Source organism: Hypomesus transpacificus, chromosome 7 (genome assembly GCF_021917145.1).
Source record: "Hypomesus transpacificus isolate Combined female chromosome 7, fHypTra1, whole genome shotgun sequence".
Lineage (NCBI taxonomy): Eukaryota > Metazoa > Chordata > Actinopteri > Osmeriformes > Osmeridae > Hypomesus > Hypomesus transpacificus.
In genome coordinates, this window is record NC_061066.1 from 5,474,422 (window position 1) to 5,492,858 (window position 18,437).

General features: G+C 44.8%; 1 protein-coding gene across 3 annotated transcripts in view; it reads right to left on the minus strand.

The window, feature by feature from the left end:
* scube1 (signal peptide, CUB domain, EGF-like 1) overlaps positions 1–18,437 on the minus strand; it is a 324,611-nt gene that overhangs the window by 8,228 nt on the left and 297,946 nt on the right. For 2 of the 3 annotated variants that reach the window (XM_047022448.1, XM_047022445.1), the window contains 10 exons: positions 17,332–17,448; positions 8,748–8,870; positions 6,418–6,534; positions 6,019–6,141; positions 5,773–5,892; positions 4,474–4,572; positions 1,660–1,776; positions 1,345–1,503; positions 1,000–1,203; positions 610–771 (listed from right to left, as the gene is read on the minus strand). In XM_047022448.1, the coding sequence (XP_046878404.1) occupies positions 610–771; positions 1,000–1,203; positions 1,345–1,503; positions 1,660–1,776; positions 4,474–4,572; positions 5,773–5,892; positions 6,019–6,141; positions 6,418–6,534; positions 8,748–8,870; positions 17,332–17,448 (1,341 nt within the window). The remainder of the gene's footprint in view (positions 1–609; positions 772–999; positions 1,204–1,344; positions 1,504–1,659; positions 1,777–4,473; positions 4,573–5,772; positions 5,893–6,018; positions 6,142–6,417; positions 6,535–8,747; positions 8,871–17,331; positions 17,449–18,437) is intronic. The other variant, XM_047022447.1, reaches the window with a different exon arrangement.

Here is an 18,437-nt window from a genome sequence, read left to right on the forward strand (position 1 = left end):
GAAGGAGAAAAGGCTATTGGCACCATAACATTAGATCCATCATTTATTTGTCATGATATCAGTAACGTCCATTATTGGTTTGGTAACTGTAAATTACAGGTATTTGGTGCCATCTTGTAGTGAGAGAAATTTCAGAGACTGCCAGTTGATGCAATTTTCACAATGCTGTTTTAATAAACCAGCACAAGAGGGAGCCAAAACACTGTTACCCTTGTGGTGGAATTGGGATTTCCTGTGTACTTATGTTATTCACGAATCAATAGAACTTTTACGAATCAATAAACTAGTCAATGGATACTATTAAGTATGGTCTAATGTGAGTTTGCTATTGATAAGAGTAGATTGTGTCTATATGTCAGGTTGATTCTCCTGACCCCGAACATCTATTCAACCTGACAAATAGACACAACCTACTATCAAGCAAACTAAGCAAATCAAATTTACATAAGAATATACTAACTATTATCCGGTGTCTAGTTCTATTGATTAATGAAAATTCTGTTGATTAACATAGGTACAGAGGAAATCCCAATTACTTCCACACCCTCTACACCCATTGCTGGCTTGCATATGACACAGACATGACCACAGATACACACACTCACTCACCTCCACACTGGGAGACATTCTTTGCCCCAGTGATGCCCTGACCCTCGGTGCTGGGGCAGGGCTCACAGGACAACTGGCCCTCCGTGTCCTGGTAGGTACCTGGGGAACACTGCACACACTGCTCCTGATCTCCGCTGTAAAATGTTCCCATGCCACAGCTCACTGACACACACACACACCCACACACACACCAATGTACCAAACCACAAACATGGTACAGTAGCTCACTGAGAAACAAAATAATAAACATCTGCTTACATGTAAGTAACAAACACTTTTAATTAAATGCTCATTAATAAAAGTCTTAATATCCCAGGATGCCTTGTAACAAGATTTTAAGTACCAGGAGGCCTCGTGTAAGGACTATGTTTGCCAGGATGCCTTGCTCACCACATTTTCCATCTCGTAAAACCTGTCCAGTGCTGCAGCCCTCTGCCCTTTCGGGCAGCCTGGCGGGTTTCTGGGCCACCTCGTACTCAGTACCGGAGAACTGGATGTAAAACTGCTGCTTGTTGATAGACTTTCTCAGGGTCCGCATGGCACTCTGCAGACGTTGTTTTGTTCTCTCCCGCACGCAATCTATGTCACACGAGTCTGTGATCGGTGGGGGGGGGGGGCTTCATTGTGTTATGAGTTCATTTGAAACCGACATAATGTTTCGATCATACATGCATGCACAAAACTCTTATCTTTTCTCTTTGTGTGCACAGAAAACACACATGTGCGCCCACATACCTGAGGCCTCCTCCTCCTTCATCTCCATCTCAAACTCGGCTGTGATGTGGGACACCTCTTTTGAGGGTGATTTGCGTCCGCGCCGTCGCTTCTTGGATGAATCGCACTTGAGATTGACAAACGTCACCTGGCAGTTGTCGGTGCATGGGAACTGGCCGCCTGAGAGGGCGGGAGAGAGGAAGAATAAAGCCGATGACTCAATTCCTTATTGATGTTCATCCCTTTGAAAGCATACAATTTACATATATTTTATAGTGTTGACCTTGTGTGGTTGCGCGGGTCCATGTGGACTTGTTTGTCTGTGTTTTTGTGTACCTTGCGGACTCTGCTTGGTGGCATCTCTGTGTTTCTCCTTGTTGCGGGGCCTCAAGTGACACTTGGCATCTTTGATCTTGAAGCGAGCCTTTTGTTTGATGGGGGGAGCCAGGATGTCTTCATCAACATACAGGAAAAAACAACTTTGACTAAAACAAGTCAACCAAACGCCACAGTATCTTGATATTATTAGCTGTCCCTTCAGTGTTTGTCTGGCGTGTCTGTCTGTCTGTCTGTCTGAGGCTTCAGGTAGTGAGGAGGGACCTGCGGAGAGGTGGTGAACACAGTGTAGCCAGTGTGTGGTGAAACTCACTCCTCAAGTATGTAACAGGCCACCCGCGTCAACGAATTGCTAGCTTTTCGTTGGCGTAGTTGGTAGTGGTGGTAAGTTCGACTCCTGGTCGGAGCGGACAGTGTCTCTGACGGAACTTGCAAGACCACGTCTGTTACAACAGCACATACAAAGGCTGAAGGTCTGTACTATGCGTGTGTATGTGTGCATGTCCTTGTGTGTGTCCATTTAGCTTCTGCTGCTAAAGAGGGGGAGAGACAGTTCAAGTTCAAGTCTTTTATTTGTCAGGTACACAGATCAACACAAAGTTAGACTGGGCACTGAAATTCTTAAGACAAGACAACGCAAGCACCTGGCATAACATAACATATAAGTACACGGAACATAATTGACATCTATGCTGAGCTGAAATAAGTGAAACTTCCTAAATATACAGATAGCAATAAATAATCGACTATACTAACTCTAATACTAAAACTTCCTAAATTACAGATAACAATAAATAGTACACTATACTAACCCTAAATGCACATAAAACCTGTTTCAACCCTATAACCTATTCTAACCTAAGTGGAGTACAGTACAATAGTGCAAATTTGCAGATCAGGGACTAAGTCAATGACCATACAGGAGCCTGGTGGCGAGGTACAGTAGTGCAATGTTACTGATAGTGCAACCAGTAGCTGAAAGTGACAGTGTATAAGTGACTAGTGTGCAGTAAATCAATGTCCATATCATTGTCCATTCAGAAGCCTGACGGCCCTTGGGTAGAAACTGTTGTCCAGTCTGCGTGTGCGTGACCGGATGCTGCGGTAACGCCTGCCAGAAGGCAACGGGGTAAAGAGACTGAAGGATGGGTGGGAACAGTCTCTTAGAATCCTGCCGGCTTTCCTTAGGCAACGTGTGTTGTAGGTGTCCTGTTGGGCTGGGAGCTTCCTGCCGATGATGAACTCGGCAGAACGGACCACACTTCGTAGGGCTTTGCGGTCCCTGTCTGTGCAGCTCCCATACCACACTGTAATACAACCAGTCAGAATGCTCTCTATAGTGCATCTGTAAAAGTTAGTGAGGATGATTGAGTTCATACCAAACTTCTTCAGTCTCCTCAGGAAGAAGAGGCGCTTACGGGCCGCTTTGACCACCTTGTCCGTGTGAACAGACCAGGTGAGGTCATTGCTGATGTTCACCCCGAGGAACTTGAAGCAGCTGACCTTCTCCACTTCCGATCCATTGATGAGTAGGGGTGCATGCTCCTCCTCCTGCCGCCTCCTGTAGTCCACAATCATATCCTTGGTCTTGCTGATGTTAAGAGAGAGGTTATTGTCCTGACACCATGATGTCAGGGTGTCAACCTCCTCTCTGTAGGCTGATTCGTCACTGTCAGAGATGAGGACCCACAATAGTTGTGTCGTCAGCAAACTTAACAAGGAGGTTGGAGCCGTGCGTTGCCACACAGTCTTGAGTGAACAAGGAGAACAGGAGAGGGCTGAGCACACAGCCCTGGGGGGTGCCTGTATTAGTGATCAGTACGGATGAGGTGCGGTCACCGATTCTCACCACCTGTGGCCTCCCCGTCAGGAAGTGGAAGTTCCACTTGCAGAGGGAGGTGCTTAGTCCCAGGTCCACAAGCTTGGAGACCAGTCTGGAGGGGATGATGGTGTTGAATGCAGAGCTGTAGTCAATGAACAGCATCCTCACATATGTATTCCCCTTGTCCAGGTGGGAGAGAGCGGTGTGCATAGTCAGAGCGATGGCATCGTCTGTAGACCTGTTGGACCGGTATGCAAACTGCATAGGGTCCAATGTGGGGGGCAGCGAGAAGCAGATGAATGATTTGACTAGCCGCTCAAAGCACTTCATGATGACAGAGGTCAGTGCTATCGGGCGATAGTCGTTCAGACATGTGACCTTGGTGTTCTTGGGCACAGGGATAATGGTGGTCCTCTTGAAGCAGGTGGGGAGTACAGACAGGTTAAGGGAGAGGTTGAAGATGTCACTGAAGACCCCTGCCAGCTGGTCAGCGCAGCCCCTGAGGGCCCTCCCTGATATGCCGTCTGGGCCAGGTGCCTTGCGAGGGTTGATCTTCTTAAAGCACAGCCTCACCTCGGCTACAGTTAGTGTAGGCACCCCACTAAGTCGGGTTGGGGCTGGAGCACCAACAGAACCTTCATCATCATCAGCATCATCATCAGCAGGGTTGTTAGGGCAGGAGGTGTACTGTAGTCTGTTTGATGAGGGTCTGTCTGAAGTGAGTTGTATTTCACAGGCGCGCACATGCACATATACCTCCACACACACACATTCCTCTGTCTGAGATTTTGTACCTAATCCCTGTCCAACATCCACAAAGTGCTGATGGAGAAAAGAGCCCCAAAGTAACTAAGCAGCTAAGGGAGAGAAGATAAGGATGGAGGGAACGACGAAAAGGAAGAATCCACAGCCCAGTGGACTGAGGATGACGGGCCTCTTTTAGAGTAACTGACCTTGCGCAGTGCGTGTTGCAACGTGCAATGTGCCGGTACCTGCACAGGTGAGTAAGGTGGTTGTGACATTCCTCTTCTGTGGTGCTTTCCCAGGTTGCACGGGCACCCCACAGCTCAGCGTGTAGCTGTTCTCAGAGTCTAGGAGTCACACATGCACGCTCACATTTTAGGACCGAAAGGGTAAACATTTGATTGATGATAAGAACATAGCTGTTAATTCCTACTCATCAAATTCCAATGGACTAGGGACAGACATGTTGAAAATGTGTGTATGTGCTTAACTGTCTGATGGAAGTATGTGTGTTCCCTGTGGCGAGGGTATTAACAGAGTTCGGAGTGTTAACACTTCTATTAATTTTCTATGGCCTCCAATTTTCACAAACACACATACACACACACACATTTGTTAACACACTAGGGAGATAAAGAGTTGAGTGATACGTCTACGGTTACTTCTACGGTTAAGAGCACACACAAAAACTCACACACACAAAGACACCCGAGTATACAAGCACACACAGCAAGGCTGAAATAGGGATGAAGACTTCAAAACTCATAAAAGGTGGAGGATTTAATTGGGAAGCAGTACTGCGTGCAACTACAGGAATTTAAACACTCTTTCTCCATATTTCTCTCTACCTTATATTCTCCAGTAAGAAAGAAAAATAAACAAATAGTTTACTTTCTACTGGAGGGCTATCCATCATCCTCACACTCCGTTGGCCAAGCCAAACAGAGCCCGGCAGCAATCTGAGGCCGGGCAATGGAAATATGGCAGGATTAAAGAATGTTATAGTTGATCTGACTGGGAGCCAGCACTAAGCACTATCGCAGTCGGACAGCCTGTATTGACAGCCAACGGGTTTATAAAGCTCTCTCAGCGGCTTAAACATTCATTCATTTCGCTGAGATGCCACATGAGGTCGTTTTCGGCCGACAAGAAAGAGGCAGGCAGATGGAGCTTTATTCACTGTGAGAAGGGTGTGACAGAGGAAGTGAGGATGGTCTCACACCACTAGAGGGCAGCACATTCTCTTTAATAAAAGGTGCATGACTGCTGTGCGAATGCTGTGTGCTGTGAGAAGGTAGGGTTACCTGACAGAACCAAACCACAGAAAAGATAACAGGCGGGGGTAGTCCATGCAGTTGAAACATTATTAGAAATACAAGACAGTACTCAATGGCTGGTTGAGGTTTTTTTTTGTTTGGTTGTTGGAAGGTCCAGTAGATTTGAGAGAGGAGATTAGAAAATGTTTGAAGGACAAGGCAACATCTAGGTCAACATGGCTAAAGTTGTTGGGTGTTTGCGTGTGCGTGCTCATGTGATTGTGTGCTTACCTGCGAGAAAGAGGGCGTTGGAGGGGCAGGAAAGCGAGCACACCTCAACACCCCCGCTCTTGGCACAGCTGAGCTGGGCGCGTGGAACTGGCTTCCCATTGGGCATACACTTCACCGCCTCTGAGGAGCACACACAGAGAGTCACATCACCAATACAACCACCAATCCACTGCTACTCAGATACACGCGTACACAATCACGCTAACATACACGGTCACACACACGCACAAACACGCTGGTGCTTACCGACACAGTCCTTCTTGTTCCAGTGGAGTTTCTGTCCGGGTGGACACACACACTCATAGCTGCCCAGTGTGTTCACACAGCTGTGCTCACAGCTCCCGTTGTTAATACTGCACTCGTCTATGTCTGGGACACAAAAAAAGACAGGAAAGTCAGAGGCACACAAATGTGTGTGTGTAGGCGTAAGTATCACGTACATTGTTGTGCAAAATGAGAGGGCACAAAACCCTCACATGTCAAAATCAATGCCTTCTCATTTTAGGTGTGTGACAGGTACAACACACACTTGCACCTATGTGAACTAACACACACACAGTGACTGACTGACTGATTGAGTCTCTGAGGGAGTGACTGAAGGAGTGAGTGAGTGGTTGTGATTGGGAGTGTGTACCGGACACTTACCTCCACAGTGTGTAAGTCCATAGAGAGTGTATCCTTTTTGACACACACACTCAAAACTGCCTGGGTAGTTGATACACGTGTGGTCGCAGGTCCTTTCAAAGGAGCATTCATCAATATCTGTACAAGGACCACACACACACGCACACACACATACTAAAACACTGATTTAATATCCCTCCTCCACAGACATGAACCACTTGGGCCCAGACACGCAACAGAACCCAAACCCAGTGGACAGAGAGCTGAGGTGGGAGCTGTAGGAAAATGAAGGCTTTTCGACCATGTTTAGAATAACACCCTGCACAATCATCCTGAACGAGTGGGTTTGAGTATAAACATTGACCGGATACATCGTGTGTGTATGTATTTAGGGGGATTTCCCCCACCCTTTTATTCACACAAATACACACACACCACTTGTATAATAAGATGATGCAATTATGGTAAAAGTCACTTTGGGAGTTCAGTATAGAAAAAACAACAGTGTATCTTTGGGAAAGCTAAGAGACACATTTATTGATATACAGTAGGTCTACATGGCTCTTGAGTCGCTGAACACACAGTTTACTCAGGTATTTCAGCTACTTCAGTCCCCAAACATCGGAATGGAACCTTTCGGAAACACTTAACCTCAGCCGGTCATATTCAATGTGGCATGGAGTGAATTAGACTGTGTGTCTGCATCAATGCTAAATGGCGGGTTCTTACAGAAATGCATGGGCTTGCTTCGTTTTCTTCATCCTCACCTGCGCTGTATCAAAATTGTTCAAAACACCCTGGGCTTCATGTACGTGCATTTGCAAACGTATCGTGATACTGCTGTGATACTTGGTCATCGGGTAAACAGCGCCTTTCTCTGCAAATCGGAGACGCCCCCCCACCCAGCCTCAGCGCCCTCTGCTGGTGGTGCGGACGGTTAATTAATGGACGCACTTCAGTTTTTGGCGCCCCCTCTTCATGGCGCCCTAGGCGGTTGCCTAGTTCGCCTATAGCAAACGCAGGCCCTGCTATCATGAATCAGCCACCAAAGTCAAAACAGCGATGACTGTTTGAAATGATCCTGATGCCAATATTCTAATGTAGCGAGGAGTTTAACAACTGCTGGAATGGAAGGTGAATGAGTCGGAGATTCTATATAATCTTTGATTTCTTCCTGTAACTGTAATATTGCATGGTTGCTTAATCTGTAACGCGTAATGATTTTGTGTTCACTCAACTCAAAAAGTGTTATCCTTGTGGCAAAAATCCTTTGGCCTGTCTGTCTTGCTCGGGTTACAGCTTCCATTTCACCAGTAGGCATATGCGCATCCTGGTTTACGCCTGCTTTTAAAAGGCGGATAATTTTCACCGCAAAATGGAAGCATGCTTTCACGGGCGGTTTATGTACATACCACGGAATACATAATTAGGTGCACTTTACGCATCTCCTTCCATCTCTTTATGGGAACTCCCACTTTCCCCTTGACCCTCCCGTGAATGCATATATGCATTACTCGAAAAGCACAATTTCCCATTTTCATTTCCCGCGACAGGCAGTCTGTACTTTTACCTCAGTGCGGCATGTTTGTACATACCTCGCCATGCTTTTATGCGCAATTTGCTAAACAAATATGCCTGAAGTGGGCACAAAATGGTTAGTACATGAGGCCCCCTGTGTTATAACATTTGTCATGAGAGGATTTAGCTCATCTGTCTTCCTTCACATTGTGGTGTGTGTGTATATGTATATGTGTGTGTGTCTTTGTCTTTCTTGAGAGAGAGGAAAAGTGAACCGAACAAGACCCTAAAACACTCAACACTGACATATTAACCATCAAAGCATGCCGACCAACACAAACGGGAAGATATACAAAATGCACTTGCACACATACACATGCACACTGAGCACACACACTTCCTTTCTATATTACATATTACCCCCCTTCTCTTTCTCACTCTCCCTCTAAAAGCTGTGTGTTGTTTTGAGTTCAGCAACAACATAACTCCAGAGGCAAAATTGTTCAGTTCAATTGATCATTTGTGTACTCTCCTGCCCTATCTTGTACAGAGGATTATTTCCAGGTTCCCTCCACACAAAACCATTAATTTCCTGTCTCAGACAGGAAAAGAAAAATCAGGCGACAGTTGACATTCGAAATGGAAACTTTGCTCACCAGGTAGGGCGTGTACTGTACGGGCTGTGGCCCTGACTCTAGCGACTAGGGTTCGAATCCGGCTTGGGTGTTTTTATATGTCTACATTTCCTGTCAATCTCAACTGTCTCTGTCTAATAAAACCAAGAAAATGGCCCAAAATACATATTAAAGGAAATGGTAGCTAGTCACACTGACCTTGGCAGGTGCGCTCGTCAGTGAGCAGTTTGTGACCCTTCTGGCAGCTGCACTCGAATGACCCCACTGTGTTTCGGCAGAAGTGGTCACAGCCTCCGTTGTTCTCCTGGCACTCGTCTATGTCTGGATGGATGGAGAGGGTGGTGAGGGAGGTAGAGAGGAAGAGAAAGGGAAAGGGGAGAAAGGATGAAGGTCAGAAATACAGCATTACCAACTGCCTGTTGGCAATAAACAAATGGATGAATGATAACTTTCTTAAATTAAATGAAGACAAAACCGAAGTCCTACTATGTGGCCCCAAATCCAAAAGAGAGCTGCTTACTAAGAATCTAGGAGGCTTAAACCCCTGTCTTAAACCAGAGGTGACGAGTCTCGGTGTAATCTTGGATTCAGATTTGAATTTCAACTCTCATATTAATAAAGTGACCAAAACAGCTTTCTTTCACCTGAGGAATATAGCAAAGGTACGACCATTCATAAACCAAAATGATGCAGAGAAGTTAATTCATGCTCTTATATCCAGCCGGCTGGACTACTGTAACGCTCTTTTTACTGGTCTTCCCAAGAAAACCACTGAAAGACTACAGCTCATTCAAAATTCTGCAGCTAGATTATTAACAAAAACTAAAAAGAGAGAACACATTAGTCCTGTCCTAGCCACTTTACACTGGTTCACTGTTACCTTCAGAATTGACTTTAAGGTCCTTTTCCTCACATACAAAGCTCTACACGGACAAGGACCTAGCTACATTGCTAACTCCCTTATAAACTACACACCAGCTAGAACCCTGCGATCATCAAATGCAGGCCTATTAGAGGTCACCAGAAGCAGTCATAAGAAGATTGGTGATTCAGCCTTTGCCAATTACGCCCTATGGAACTATGGAACAAATTACCCATAAATATTAGGGAAGCAAACACTCTAGACATTTTTAAAAGACAGCTTAAAACCTACCTTTTTACCGAAGCATTTAAGTAATTTTACCTCAAAAGGGTTTTACTACTTTTTTTTGTTTTTTTATTTTTCTTATAGATTTGCTATTTTAATGATCACTTTTGTCACTTTATTATTGTTTTTATTGAATTTATGTAAAGCACCTTGAGCACAATTCTTGTATGAAATGTGCTATATAAATAAAGTCTTACATTAGAGTTACATCCATTTTCTGGTGGTTGGCATGAGCAAATACAGATGCACAAGCGCATACACGTGGGTTTGTGTGTGTGAATATGTAGATGGTGCTTCCCTACAGGTTTGGACCACGGTACCAATATGTTGCAGAGCATGGTCAACCTCATTGACACATATATTGTCACAATGCATGGTAACAAAGCACAGATTTGTTCTGGAATGTAACTTTACTAAACTGCACTGCACTATACTGTACTGTTCTGTATTATACTATATTATACCACACGATGCTGTGGTGTACTGTACTGCAATACTATAATAATACCGTACTGCATTAAACTCTACTATATTATACTACACGATACTGTACTGTACTATACTATACTAATACTGTACTGTACTGGACTGTATTGGACTGGACTGCTTCCATTCAATCTCCAGTCTGATTGGATTTTGGATGAATATCATACCATCTGTGTCATTCTGTGCTCCCTCTCACATGTGTGTTTTTATCTTCCCTCCCCTTCTTTGGTCTGCCGCTGAAAACATTACTCTGGTGTGAGCATGCAGTTGTCTGCTACGGTAAAGGGCTTATTCTGCAGGGGTTATCACTGTCTAAACTTGTGACACACCCTTTTCTTCCTGGAACCAAGGGAGCTTAGCGTAGCTACAGTACATATACCTGAGAGAAGGTACACCACTCAGGGACTCAGCCAGAGAAGCATCGAGACAGAGAGAGAGAGAGAGATAGAGAGAGAGAGAGAGAAATCTGTCTGGACCGCCCCAGCCCGGGAGATCCAGAGCAGATGAAACATGAGCTCTAACTCCAGGTGTCCACAGACAAGCCCATCAGCAATAATAAGTTACAGGGATTTCCCGCAGGGCTGATGTGGGCAGCGGTGCCAATGCCAAACCTAGCCTTCATGCTAGCACCCTCCCTCACCCCGAGTATGAGAACAGAGAGAGGTAAGGAGGAAGAGGAAGAGGACAATAGCATGGCAGATTACACAGGCTAAACCCTTTTTGATTGGTGCTCAAAGTGATGAAAATGGCTGGGGATTAGAGTCTAAACCTTTGACCGTGGAAGTAAGTCAGGCATGAGACCGCTTAGACTCTAGGAGAGGGAGGAAGGGTGAGGGAGAGGAGAACAAATAGAAGAGGAGAGGAGGGAGAGGATAAAAGGGGGGAGGTGTTGGGGTCAAAGAGAGATATAAGCCTAACCCTAACCCTAAGAAAAGGAAAGAAGGGTTGTGAGTGAAAGGATGAAAAAACTTAAGAAGGGAACGGAAGTGGGGGTGTGAGTAAATGCCAGGACAAATACAGGAAAGACATAGGGAAAGTGAAGAGGACAGACAAGAAAGGAAGAGGTGGAGGAGGAAAAACAAAATAAGTGAGAGGAGAGATGGGGAGAAAGAAGGGAGGACAGTCAGAGAGTGAAAAGCTTGCTTTTAACCTCGGCTTAAGTGAGTCTGCCAGACCAATCCTCCATCCAAGCCAAGTGAGATTAGTTGAGAGCAGAAAACGAAGATGGCGTGACATTAAACGAGAGGAGGAGACATCTTGAGTGTTTTGTTTTTCCACAGTTTAAAACTAGGGTTGTCCCTATTGGGTTCTTTCTTTCTCCCTATGCCTTCCTCCTTCTCTCTCTACCACCTTCTCTCTGGCACCCACTCTCTCTCTCTCTCCTGCATCAATGCTGAGAGGTATTATTTCGTGAAAACAAAGCAATGACTTGGCCTGTCTCTCCCTACAGTTTTACTGGGAGAGGTACAGTAGTAAATATGTCCTCTTTCTGCATCTCCTGCCTTGTCAGTGGCTCGCAGGGGGGTTTGGTCTCCATCTGGATGGGTTAAAAGGGATTTCCTCCTATCAGAGCATAGTGGAGAATGGATTTGTAAGGGGGATGGAAGAGGATAGGTGAGGACTGGAACTCCTTGAACCTATTACATCATTTAAGGTTTAACTTTCTCTGTCACGTAGGTTCTCTTACTCTTTGTACAATTTGTTTGCCCTACTTGGCCCTCCCTTTCTGCCTCTGTCTATCTGTCTCTGTCTCACTTTCTCTACAGTCACTCTGTGGCTCTGTTCTCCCCCTAAGGGATGTCGGATCAGTCACTTCTGTCTTTTCAGTTCGGGCTGGAGCCCTGATCTTTTATCTTTCAGGACAGGATGGATGTCCCTGACACTACCGCCAGGTTCACACACGCACATGCATCTTTGTCTGCACACAAACTCTCTCACACATACAAAGACACACAAGTAATTCCCCACAGTATCCAAGAAATATTTTCACAATTGCTACAGTTTTTCATGATTGCTTGAACACATTTCTTGAAAAAGTTACCCATTTTTTCAAAACAGTAAACACTAAACCTCATCTTCAAGCATGATTTTCAAAACCTCTGAATCTTCTTGCAAAATTTAACTTTCGCCTCAAAACTGTTTTACCTGTGCTCTAAATCAAACAGTGCTCTCAAAAACAAAGTGATCAAAATGATATACACTATCAAGCAGTCAGTAAACAATACACCAAACAATTTAAAACACATTGTTCAAAACATATAGTTCTTAGGGAGTACATTTTATATCTCAAAACAAATGTCATATTTATCCGTCATTGTCTTTTGATGAACGAAAACATGTTCTATCATAGTAGCTCAAAATTGATCAGAAATTACTACTCTGCTTTGCTCTTAGCACATTTTTTGGTTCTTTCTCCTCCTGTACCCCTACAGTACTGCACCCTGCATCTCACAACTCACTCTTGTTCTTTGTTGATATGAACCTGGAACCAGTCAAAATCTATTGAGCAGTCAGTACTGTTACTGCAACAAATGGAAAGCACAATGTTCAGGGCCATACAATTTGTTCATTGTACAGTATACAGCCTACAATGCACTGTACTACATTATACAATACTAAAAGGGACACAAATCTAAGGCGTAAACATGTGATCAATGTGCTTCTTCTTGTCTTTGGGCTGGGTTAGGCCAGAGCACTTCGTCGACATCACAAGCAATATTTTCCCACCTTCAACAACCTGTTTGCTCTCTGAACTGGCTTATATTGCTTGTGTCACATTATTTGTAACAAGTGAAATCAATTTTGTGTGGTTGTGTTTTGTCAATGACATGTTTTCTCTATTTGTATTTGATTGTTGCCATTTGTGTTCACCAGTATGGATGACATGTGCATCAGAGTGCAGAATGTGTTTTGAGAATGAGAATGTGATTAGAGTTTTGCTGAAAAGTCTAAGTGATATCTGGAAATTGTGTTTTACCATGTGAAATGGTTTAAGGTATTGACAAAAAACTGCACAATTAGCTACATGAGTTCAGGCAACTGAGAACTTTGTTCTGCCAATGTGTTTTAGTGTTTTAGCAATTGAGAAAAACTGTATCCAGTATGTTATAAATGCCAGCAGAGACGGAAAAAAAGAGAGAGAGAGAGAGAAAGTGGGTGAGAAGGAGAGAGAAATGGGGGAGGAAGAGAGACAGAGATAGAGAGAAAAAGACAGTCTGGCAGCCGTGACCACTGGCACAGTCACCACATCACACCAGGTTTACTGGCCACTGGGGATGCCTGCGCCTAATAACTCTGTATATAATTACCTTTAATAGCCCTTAAACAAGCTTTGAGCTTAAATAAATACTTTAAAATGTCCACACATCTTGAAATGATAAAGCACTGTCTCTGTGTGTGTGTTTAAACGATAGAGGCAGACAAGACTAAGAGAGGGAAGGAGAAGTGTTGAGTGTTACTAAGGAATGTTTTTTAGCCTGACAAGAAACAAAAAATAGGCAAAAGAGGTCAAAAGAAAGAGGGCTCGTTCAGGGAACTGGCCAAGAGAGTCAGCTAAAGAGGGATGGATGGATGGGTTGAAGAGGTGCAGCTCATGAGAAAACAAGAAAGTTTCTCTGTGTTTTTCTGCGAGAATCATCTAGAGTGGAGACACCTCGTGGATACACATTGCACAATGCACCAATCACATTGCACTCTTTATATCTTACATTACATTTTTTACTTTGTAAATTAGTGGTTAGAATTATTTAGATCCTGTTGAAAATGTTTTGTACATTTTATATTTTCTACATTTTATATTTAAAACTGTTTACCACATGCACCTTGCTGCCATAGTAAATTCCTTGTTTGTGCAAACTTACTTGGCAAATAAAGCTGATTCTGATTCTGATGCTGCTTTGGGCAGTGGTCGGGACAGTTATCCAATTCCCTGTCCAGTTTCTCTCTCTCTCCTGTAGTATGCTTTCTCATTTGTCCTGTCTGTCTGTCTATTACACACACAAACAAACACACACACACACAATCCCTGACAGATATGTAACAGTGCCTGATCAATACTCTTCTCTCGCTGCGATCAATAACCCCATCCTAAGGCTGAATTTCCTATGCCTTTGCCTGGCCATTGCATGGTATTACTGCTGCCTGTCTGCTTGCCTGCTTTCCTGCCCACCTGTCTGTCTGGCTGCCTGACTTACTGTTAGCCCAACAGTCCTGTCCAGTCCAGTCCACAGTTTGACTGTCCTTCTATCTGTGTACTTATTTGCCTGACTGTCTGATTCCCAGCCTGTTAGTGTGCCTGCCTGACTGACAGTTTGTCTGCCTGTCAACTTAGCCGTCTGTCAGTCTGCTTGCCATCACCTTTTTTATTTGCCTGCTGTCCGTTCCTGTTACTAAATAAATTTCTGTCTGTTTGCCTTGTAGTTGGGAAGATGTTGGAACTGGTGTTAAAAAATGCAACTCTGTGTAAGCTGAGCACTGTGTTGAACTCAAGTAGTAAAGAGTCTCTCAAAGATTTAGGGTTACGGTACCAATTAACATCAGCCTTAGGTCAACCCAACGCTGTTGAGCATTTATTTAGCATAGGTAGTTGTTTATTTAGCGGTGTTCTAAACAAACAAGGATTATTGAGAATATCGGAGTGCATCTTGACCCATGACCTATGAACTCTGGGTGTATGAGGTCAAACCCTGGGGTTGCCTAGTGCACCAGTGTGTCCAGACGTCATGTCCGAGCCCAGCGTGTATTTACTCGAGGGTTATCCTCCCGCGCCTCTGTTAGCTTTGTCTCTAAGGGCTCTATTGTCGGATCATAACAAGGACGCTAACCGTTGCGTTTCAGCCTAGAGCAGCAACTCTCTTTATATTATTTATTCATTTTTTCCATGGGGATGCCCAGATGCTGAGTCATGTGAAGAGCCTGCCATGGCATTCACATGGTTTTCTGAAGAGATCACAGTGTGTGTTTTGGGAAAAGGACTCCATGACAAAGTCATGACATTTTCATGGTCGTTCGATTGGATTATGAGTTTGTTAGTGTGTGTTTTTTTATGTGTGTGTTTGTGTGCGCAGGGAGAGGAATGCAGGCCAGTGAGGACGTGTCTAAGGTGCCCATACAAGCAATGTGCAGCTGAGCAGCTCTGTCTCACTGCACCTACAACACACACACACGCGGACACAAGCAAACACTGCACAAAGGCACACATATTGCTTGCGCCATTGTTAACCATCTCAGACATACGAACGACACAGACGTTAAAACACGCCCATAACTCATCCACCCCCCGACAAGCACCTTCTAATCAAACATCTGGAAACGGTTCACAATCACTCCCCCCCTCTCTCTCTCCACCCGCACGAGAGCCTTGTGGTGAAACACCTCCTGCATCAGTGCATCTGTCATTGGAGAGAGCGAGAGCTGCCTCGTCTGTCAGAGCAGATGAAAGAGCGTTTATCAGACTCCGGGGATTTAAACATGTCCTAAATAGTTTATTTTGAAATTATTATGTTAGAGGGGCCAGACGGAGCATGTCCCTGTGGACCTGGCGGGGCGCTGAACACACACGCACGTACACGTGCACGCACACAGGAGAGAGAAATTAGACCACCTCACAGTGAAGCGCTTTCCTCCCCACTAACAACTAGTTTCAGAAAACCACTAAACACAAAAAATCTATGATCCGATAGTCTATACACCACAATCAACCATGTCCCAATAGCTACTGTGAAATGGAGTTACAGTGTGTGTGTTTGTGTGTACAGTATCTGTGAGTGTGTGTGCCTACCTGTGGTAATGAATGAATGTAAAAAGGAATGTGTGCTTTGTGTGTCTTTGTGAGCGAGTGCATGCCTACCAGTAGCAAATGGTGTGGCAGTATGTTTTCCTGCCAAGGTACCGAGGTGATGGAGAGTGATAGATGTCCCTCGGCCCACATCAGGCCCATCAGGTGGGATTTATGGACCCCATGGGCTTGCCTTAGCTAAATTATCTGGGCGGACACAACCGGACTGTGGCCCTATCCATCTTCTCCATTCAGTTCTACCCTCTCTCCACCTTCACAAAGATTTTTTCATTATTCTGCACCATAAATGTGGGGCTGTCAGATGGGCCACAAAGCAACATACAGACAGACAGACAGACAGAGAGGGTGGAAATCCTTCAAGCTGCAATGGTAGCTTACCATTGAACTGATGGACAGACAGATATATACATAGGACAGATGGATAGTAGGTCTGAGGCAACATAATGACAGCCAAGAGCAGGAGAGCCAGTGGGCTTGGATAACATGCATTAACATTCATTTTTCTACTCTGGTATATTGCTACTACTCAGTTATACTATAGACATAGTCTGGTTAGATACAGAACATACGGTGTGAGACTCTGCAATGTGTTTCTCTAACATGTAGCCAGTTGGCACTATCTCTGAGTGTGTGTGTGTGTGTGTGTGGGTATGCTTGCATTTATGTGCAAGCATACACACATGTATTTGTCTGAGTGAGAGACAGAGCACCAGTGTGGGCCTCACTGTTCAAACAGCTCAAAGTTTGCCAATGCCCCATCTGCATGCTGGGCATAGACAGTATTTCACACACCTACATGTCACATTCTCCAACTGTGACGCCAGATTCACACACTCACACACACACACACACATACACACACACAACAATGAGTGCATGGGTAAATACAAAACAAGAGAGAGATTCAGTACCACGTGAATTTGTTTACAGCAAAGCCACAGGCAAATCTAATTTGTTTACAGGGGTGGCAGCACAGCCACAGTCTCGGACGTCACCAGTAAGAACGCTGGAAACGGAAAGGTAGAGCAACAACAACTGCTACAGACCACTCATTCCCCATGCCAGAGGAAGTGAGGAGGGCCATGGTGTTTGCCTTGGCTTCCAATCTTTCAGAAGGCTTTTATTCCGGCCTCTGATAACGGACCACCTCCGTTAAATGCTTCTGTCAACGAGCACCAGCCCCTGACCGTGTGACCCTACAATAGCTCTATATATCACAACCCAAACAGTTCACCATCCAGTGCTGTCCTTTCATCTGTCTCAGCTCCAATACTGTACCCTTCAACGACTGCTTTGTCAAACAGCAAATGAAACACACTGACCCACCCAAACATAAACACACTGTCACTGACCTTTGCAGGTCTTGCCGTCGGGTTGCAGGGTGAATCCGACAGGGCAGCTACAGCGCACCCCTGTGGCGGTGTCCTTACACGTCCGGTCGCAGCCGCCGTTGTTCACCGCACAGGTTTCTAGGTAAAGGGATGGCGGGAGAGGGAGAGCGAGCAATGGACAGGAAAAGAGGGGGAGGGGCAGGATGAGGTAGGGATGGGGAGGGGAGGCCCGTTAACACATTGATGCTAACCCACTAACGTGATGCAAATCTAAGCAGCAGTGTGAACTTCCTGAACCAAGAAAGAGACTAAAGGCAGGGGAGATGAGTTGGGTTGAGATAGGGCTACATGCATAGAGGGAATACAAAACACACACACACAAGGAGGATGTCTGTGTGTATGGAGCATTTTCAAACCACCATGAGAAGCCTCATGGAATTCTGTCTATCCTTGTACAGTGACAGATTGTTTAAAAAGAGAGTCCAGATACAGTTATAATAAATTAAAGACAGAATATAAACATAGAGGATTATTTGAGCAACTTTGCACAGGCTATGCACAGACAAAATGTATAAAAAAAATGAAACAAATAAACAAATTAGGCTGATTTGATCAATAGATTTAGCAGCAAATGTAGCCAAATTTCCAAAACACGGCAAGAAAACATTTGGTCAATAATGGAAAGGTTAGGGTAAGTAAAGAGAAAACTGCAGTCTGAAAAAATTAAGGGTAGGGCTTGAAACAGCAACTCTGTTTTTTTTCTCCCCCCTTATAACATTTTTCTTGCTTGTGGCACTGATAAGTTTTGCACAGACTTGTGAAAATTGCCCTAACTAATCCCTGAGCAAACACCTCCAAACAGTGACTGAATCTCACCTGCGCAGCCTACTGTTGCCATAGTAAAGCCTGGCTCCAAGATCTCCAATAGACTGCAAGTAGTGCTGAGTGGGGTGAAACCTGACACATAACACTATATCCTTATAAGGTTCAATTTAACCTTAAGTTTACGTCAAGCAGGGATTTTGGGGGGGGGCATGGACACCATCTAGCCCAGGGGTGTCAAACTCATTTTGGTTCAAGGGCCACATACAGCCCAATCTGATCTCAAGTGGGCCGGGCCAGTAAAA